The sequence below is a fragment of the Scleropages formosus genome, chromosome 7 (genome assembly GCF_900964775.1).
Source record: "Scleropages formosus chromosome 7, fSclFor1.1, whole genome shotgun sequence".
In the NCBI taxonomy this organism is placed as follows: Eukaryota; Metazoa; Chordata; class Actinopteri; order Osteoglossiformes; family Osteoglossidae; genus Scleropages; species Scleropages formosus.
In genome coordinates, this window is record NC_041812.1 from 9,553,858 (window position 1) to 9,561,678 (window position 7,821).

Genomic DNA, 7,821 nt, shown 5'->3' on the forward strand with positions numbered 1-7,821 from the left:
CTAAAAGTAAGTCTTACTAGCAAGTGGGAGCAGCAGCTGAGGATCTAGATGACTGTTTATGACATCTGAAATCTGTATGTTGACATTGAATGCGTGCAGAATAATTCAGAAAAAAATAGTGAAACTAATGCAAAGCTTTGCATATAAGATACTTCTGAAAGTGAACTGCCTCGCAGGATTACACCCAAAGCGAGAGGACGTTGTGAAATTTTCATGTGTGCAGTGAACAGTGAAGTTGGTCCAGGGGACAGCACGCACAGCAACATCGGCTGGGTTCGGTGGTGCTTTGGACAATGCCCTGCCTCGGACATGTGAGACACACTGAGGAGTCTTTCTTTCTTCCGTCTCCTCTCAGTCTCCAGCATACTGAGAAAAACAAAGTGGCAGAAAGACCTTATTAAGAATGGGATTACCCTCCTGTCTCAAAATTCCATTGGAAAACCTTATAATCCTTTCAGGTTTCGTGTGCGGAGATCCTCCTTTGCTCTCACGAAAGTTGCCCAAGTGCCTCCTAACTACACTGGATTTGTCTCATTCGTCTAGTTTTGTGTTTGTCTGAGAGGCGCCAGAGATGCCACTGTTTTAAAAACACCTTCTGAAATCCTCCAGGGAATGCGGACGGATTATAGCACAAACATGGAAGGATGGCTTCGTGGAAGGGGAATTCAGTGAGGTACGGCCATAAACCCCGGGCTTATCGAAAAGGTCTGTTTCGGTCAAAGCGGGGCCAGGTTTATGATGAAGTGTTCCTAGACCTAAGGGTGCTGAAATCTGGGGGCTTCAAATTTTCCAATTAAAATAAAAAAAAATAAAAACCTTCCTTAATAATAAACAAATGGTTTTCTTACTAAACTCAGTGAGATCTAGCGCTTTATACATTTTGTAAACGTGGTACGACACATTGCACCCCTGTATCTGAAATGTTTCATATTCCGAGGTAACAGTTTCTATTAAACAAATGGTGCCTCTGCACACTAAACAGTGCATCTCTTTTTATACTCTGAAGGCTCGTCTTGAAAATAAGCTTTGTTTTCTATGAAGTTTAAATTAGTGTTCTGTGGGCATATAACGTAGGTGTTATACATAAATAATTACAGTAAAACTTCTTTATAAATTTAAATTTTATTTCCCTTTCATGATCTGCGTGTAGCTATATTTAAAATGAAAATAATTTTTATAATGCATATATTTTGGTCACGTACAGTATGCACAAGTGTACATTTATTAATTTTGAGATTAAAGTCTAAGGGGCACCAGAGTAATGGTATAAAAAAAAAATGTAAGAACCAAAAAACCAAAAAGGAACTCAAAATGTCAGTGCTGAACCTGGGTCCGGAACCAGAAACGACTTCTCTACTGCTCCCACTGTGCCCCGGTTCCCTTCGGAGAACCTGGATCGGCTTTGAGGTCTGAGATGGACTCCAGCCTGGAAGGGTCTGACTGGCCTGTCTGCAGGGCTTAGGGCTTCCTACTTCCCTCACACACGACTAACCCTTATTAAGCAAACATCAAAGAGTAATCTTTTTCATACTTTTAATCAAATATGAGCTGGCAGAGAACCGTCCGAATGCCAGACCTGGAGCCCTCGAATGCAGGCTTGTATCCCGTAACCTTGGTTGAGCTTTCTTTTCCTTTTTTTTCAACATCAGACAGTGTGAGAATATTATGGGAGGTGTGAAAAGTTCAGTCGTCTTCGCTCCACTGAAGAAACGGTGTTCTGCAGGAGAAAGGAAAAGCCACTGGAGTGTGAAACTCCACACCTCCCTCCCTCCATTCACATTTCCTTTCATAGTTTTCTCTGCAACTCTGATGAGAATTGATTGAGAGACCTTGTGGTCCTGGAGAGGCTATGGTCGGCCTGAAGAGTCTGAGGCTGACTAGAAGACACGCTCCATGAGATCTTCACCCCGAGAGCCCCACATGTAGAGAGTTTAATGTAATGTATCTGCTACTGGACAAGGACATCAGCTAAAGAACGAACTCACACGCGCACACTGTCTACAGTCGCTTGTCCCAAATGGGGTCACGGCATGACAGAGCCTAACCCGGCAACACGGGGCGCAGGGCTGGAGAGGGAGGGGACACACACCAAATGGGAAGTGAGACCACAGCAAGGCACCCTAAACAGGACTTGAACCCCAAACCAACCCTATGGCAGGCCCCGGCCAATCTCCCCGCACCCCCACCTAAAGACTAATTAATAGTAATAATAGCAATATTGGGCTCTGCTCCCAGTAACCCTGGTGACCAGGTTACCATTGCACATCCAGCGCTCATCCAGGAAGCATCATTGTCTCTTGTGTGCTCATAAAAATGATACATTTACCAGAACACCTGTGTACCACCCCTAAACATCTTGTATCAGGTCTGTGAGCATCTCACTCCTGCCCTCTGTTGGAGACACGAGGAAGGAACCGTGCTGATCTTGTGTTGGAGAGTCAAGTCCATCCCGGACCCCCTCCTCTTCCCCAGATGCTCTCAGCAGCACGGCCCCATTTTCACCCATTTCCTTCACATCGCCCTGTCTCCTCAAACACAGTCTACATGCGCGACATAGACCAGCTGCTTTACTTGTTTCTGACACTGCAGCTCTTCTCTCCATTTGGATCATTTTTGGCCAGGCTTAAACATTTCTCTTTTATGCTTCGTTTTGGCCCCCTGCCCACTATTTCGGGCCCAAGGGATTAATTTGATGCCTATGTTAAAATACCATTTTACAGTGTGTGGGTCAAATTGCCAACTAATCCACTTCACCATAGCGTGTATTTTTGTCTGTCATCTGGTCCCCACGGAGCAGAGGAAAGTTCAGTTTCTGACGGCGACTGACAGTTTCAGAAAATCTCGGCTTCGGATTTCAAGTCTGATTTTTAAAACGTCACCTAAAGGAGCCCTGAAATGGGAGGTAACTGGGAGGGTAATTTGCTCAGCATTTCAGAGATGTTTTGCTCCACAATTTAACACACGGCCTGGTCCAGAGCAGCATAATGAGAATTTACAATAATCCGGCTTCCTTGGCGATGATGAACCACCATGTAATTAATGTAGACCCCCCACCCCCCCAAACTGAAGTAATTGGCTTATTGCCCATTTCTGACTTTGCTGATTAAAAACATGGGCAGACAGCCTGTTGACCTCATTTCTTTTGTGTGTAACATTTTGGCACCGTCTCCGCTATGGTCTTATGAGCCTCATTTCAATTTAATATGAGCTCTTGTCGTGTAGGTGAAGCCAGAAATGTCAGCAGCGTTGCAACATGTCCTTAACAACTCATTTAGACTGCAGTTAATCAGCTCTTTAGCTTTCAGTGGATTACTGTTTAAAAACAGGCGGTTTGGTTTGGCAATTTCACATTATTTAAACATTATTTGTTTGCTGTGCTCGTCGTTGCTGCTGGAACGTGCGAAACACCAGAAACTCACAGATGTAAAAGTCTGCTCTCTTCGGCCGGTGTAGTTTTTGCTGCGGTACATTTTTCCACCACAGGGTGGCAGTGCAGACACTAACACGCGAATAGCGGCGTGAGATGGAGTGATTGGGTGGAGAGTGAGTGATGACTGAGTGGATGGAGAGTGAGTGATGACTGAGTGGATGGAGAGTGAGTGATGACTGAAACGCATATTTCCCTTCTTTAACTGCTTCTTTTCTTTTTTTCAACATCGTTCCATAATATCAGTCATATAATTATCATATAACGGACTGAGATAAATAAATACTGCATTAATCTTAAAAGAAACAGAGGGTCCACGGACCCTCCACCTATATATAGGTTATTTACGGATGAACTGCCGTTTCATCGTTTGTGACGACGACTTTTATCCAGCAGATAAGTTGATTACTTGATTTTAACTTGAAGGCTGTTAATCTTGCGGTCAGTGATTCCCAAAGAGGCTCCGGACCAACACGACCCGGACCAGGAGAGCAGTGAAAAGAGGTTTTGCTGTGCTGCAGCTGCACGAATATATTCATTCATTCATTCATTAATTCATTCATAATCTGTTTTAAGACGTACAAATGATCTGAATATTTAACGATACCTGACATGATGTGTACACGTGGTTTCGCTGTTAGAGCGCTTCCTATAAGCGCCATAAAGTGGCAATCAGTCGGTGCTCAACTCTCACTTATGGCTGCAATTATACCGTTCCACCTCATAATGACCACAAAATGACAACAGTATAATACCAGAAAAAAAGGGAGACAAAAAAAGATCTTTATTGGCAGTGATTTCAGGGACTTTTGACACTTTTAAATGGGACCTCTAATAAAAACGGTCCGCCTCCAAATCCTGTATTAGTGCAGATTATATAAGTGAGTTTGATACACAGATTTACAAATTACAGGCAAATTCACCCTACAGCGAAAGAGGGCGCCTGCCAGAGGGATGGACAGGGACAGGGACAGGGGCAGGGACAGGGGCAGGACCAGACACGGAGATTAATTAAAGCGCCATATTGCTTGCCCCCCCAGGGCAGACTCGTACAGGAGAAACAACGCTTGTGTTTGTGCGGGGGCGGGGTTGGGGGGGGGGGGGACATACCTCCAGACTGTCTTTATGGAGCGAGGGCGATTGGGGGATGTGATGGGTCTTAGACAGGAGAACAGGAGGAGAGGGGCATGTCTCACATGTGGGGGATTAACCCCCCAAACCGACTCTAACAGACCAAGCTACTCGACCAGACAACGAGAGGGGGTAAAACAGTCTGGTCGTTATTATTATTATTATTATTATTATTATTATTATTATTATTATTATCGTATGTTTATTAAAAAAAAACTGCGGTGGACAAAATCCGCTTTTTAATTTATTGTAGAAAAATTAAAACTGCTTCTGAGAACCTACAGCGCCGAGTTAGGAGGGAAAACGACTTCCATGTGATGACAAGTGACTTTTTTTTAAACGATATTTCTAACATTTAATTGAACACGACAGGGAAGACAAACGTGAGAAATGAGCCTTCTTTCTGCGTCTTTGATCACGTCCATTTCTGATGGAAATAACATTTTTCGACGTACACGCAAACATTACTAAATGTGACGCTGACATTTGGTCTCATCAGGTTTTTCGGTAGCAAAATAACTAAAAAAAAAAAACGCCCGTGCCTTGAATATATGACTGATATAATTAAACACGAATAAACTATTTGTGTGTTTGAGTGTTGGGGACCAAAGGTAAGAAACCTGTTCCACTAAACAGATAATGTCTGATAATTACAGATGACATAATAATAATAATAATAATAATAATAATAATAATAAAAGAAGAAGAAGAACAACAACAACAACAATAATAACAACAAGAACAAGAAGACATGCACACTAATTCAGTCACACCACAAGCAATTTAGAGTTTGAAACACACCTTTAGACTGTGGGAGGAAACCAGAGCGCCCATGAGAACACACAAACTTCACACGGGCTGAGGCAGATTCAAACCCACGCTCAAAAGTTCAGACCAGGAACTGTCAGGCACAAGTGCTACCTGCTGTGCGACTGCACTGCCCAAGACAAAAGTAGTGAATAGTGACTGATGGCCCCAGAGAGAGGAAAAAGCAAGTTGGGGAAGTCTGGGCTGAAGTTTCAGTTTAAGAAGAAATTTTTCTTTTGAGCACTTTGAGTGCTGGTGCTGAAAACTGGGCAGTTTGATATGGACAGAAAATATAAGAAACCACCCATAAGTCCAGCCTTTTCCATCCCTCCCCTGTCACCTCCCAAACCGCGCACCACCCTGTGTGTCACAGGGACCAGTGCCACGCCCACACCTTCAGACCAACACGGAACACCTGTGACTCAACGCAGATCGCAGCATAAAAGGCTGCGTCGGACAGCCAGCTGATGCGGAACCTTGATCTGCCTCCTAGTTAGCGACCTTCTCCAGCCCTTTACCTGTTCCTGAACGCCTTCCCCGAACCCGTACCTCGTTCCCCCGATCTACTGCCTCCTTTGGATTATCGACCTCTTGCCTGAACACTGACCTCGCCTTTTGGATCCTCCCTGTTACGACGTTCGCACCTCGAAGACCTTTTGCCCGTCCTCTGACCTCCTCTCTTGGATTTCCCCGAAGACACCACGATCATCGCTCTGCACTTGGGTCCGCCGCCTCCCTCTGACGCGAGCATGACAACCAGTCCCAGGTGTCATTCAGACCAGTTCAGAAATTCATTTTCACTTTTTAATATGAAAACTGAACTTTATTTAAGTCAGACAATGACAATTAAGACAGCAATTAGACATGAAATAGAAAAATAAAGAGCCTTATTTATAAATAATTTATATATAAATAACCTTCTTTGTCTATGTCACAAGTGTACATAAAGAGCGGAAAACGGACAAAGATTTGAGAGGGCCAGTCAAGAGTGACTCTGGTATTCGGTGTACATTTGGGACAGAGACTCCGCCAGCGATTTGACTGTTTCCTCCTCCTGCTGCTGCTGCTGCCTCTGCCTCCACCAGGCCTCGTACTCTGGGTTGTCCAGCCGCTTGTCCAGCACCACGTCGTAGTGACCGCAGCTCAGCCAGCTCAGCCAGATGGACGGCTTGGATGGGTCCTCTGGGCCCAGGCAATGCACCATGCTGGACACTGTGGGTGCCTGTGGGCTGCCCCCCGTGGTGACGTGTATGTTGGTGTCCAGAAGGTGACTGATAGCTAGCAGTTCCGTGTAACCGGCCCACTCCCCATCCTGGGCGGCGCTGATGAGGAAGCCACCGACGTCTCCCTCGATGGTGGGTCCCAGCTCCTCCAGATGGTCTGCTATATGGTAGACGGTCTGCTCCCTCAGCTCGGCGTGACGCGACTGGTCCCCGTAGAGAGCCTGACTCATCGCCCTGTAAAGGCAGTTCCCATCGGGGATGATCTGAAAGCGGTATTTGCACCTGTCCTGCAGGTATTCGTTCTGTTTCTCAACCTCTGTGAGGTAATTCTTCAATTTATCTTCATTTCCTGTTTTATTAAATTCTAGGGGGCTTTCTTCCTCCAGGGGAAAACGCTCCAAAGCCCCCATCCTGGACCGGCTTCCTTCAGGCGGTTCCTGGATGAGTCTGGGGACGCTCTCTGCGGTCAGCCTGACACCCATCTGTTTTTGTTCAACAGCAGGCGCCACTTTGACTTTCAGCTGGTCAAGAATTTCGTTTATCCATTCAGGATAACCATTGTAGGAATTCTCCTCGTCATTCTCCTCGCACTGCACTCGTCTAGGACGCAGTGAATACAGTGAATGCGAACCTCGATCTGAGCCCGGTTCTCTCACGAGGCAGACGGGAACCACTCTTTTCAGCCCGTTGGGTCCAGAGATGATGATCTCCAGAGAGCAGGGAAAGGGAGAATGTCCCTCAGAAGACTCGTAACAGGACAAGGCTGGCATTTCCTCTTGGATATGATCCTCGTCACTTCTTCTCAGTTTGCGTGAAAACAGGTCAAAGATTCAATCTCCTTCTGGTGAAGTTCTTCACAGGACTCCTGATGGATGCAACCTCCCCCAAATCCAGGGCTCAAGTCTCGGCTATGCAGTTGCATCTCAGAGCTTCCTCCTTTATAGGACCCAAGCACCAATGACAGCAGGGGTCAAAAATACCCTCTCTGTCATGGAGAATGTCCTCCACAGAGTCCAGCTGGTGACACACCAGATCCAACTTTAGCCATCGTGCGTCACGGGGACCGTAATGAAATTGGAGATGTGAAGAATGCAACTGCACTGCGGTCCTGTGAATGAGAACTCTGAGGAAGGTATCAGAACTGTCGGGCAGGGTGGGGTGTGAGCCCCAGATACAACCAGTACGTCAGGATGCAGGAATGCATGATGAACATGGGCCCACTGTGTCACTGTG

At 45.8% G+C, this 7,821-nt stretch overlaps 1 protein-coding gene across 1 annotated transcript; it reads right to left on the reverse strand.

Annotated features, from left to right (window-relative positions):
* Window positions 1–6,048: 6,048 nt before the first annotated feature.
* Window positions 6,049–7,484, reverse strand: LOC108937654 (OTU domain-containing protein 1-like). Its single transcript, XM_018757691.1, has one exon. It carries the CDS (start codon window positions 7,356–7,358, stop codon window positions 6,348–6,350), a length of 1,011 nt encoding a protein of 336 aa, XP_018613207.1. The 5' UTR covers window positions 7,359–7,484; the 3' UTR covers window positions 6,049–6,347.
* Between the last annotated feature and the right edge of the window lie 337 nt (window positions 7,485–7,821).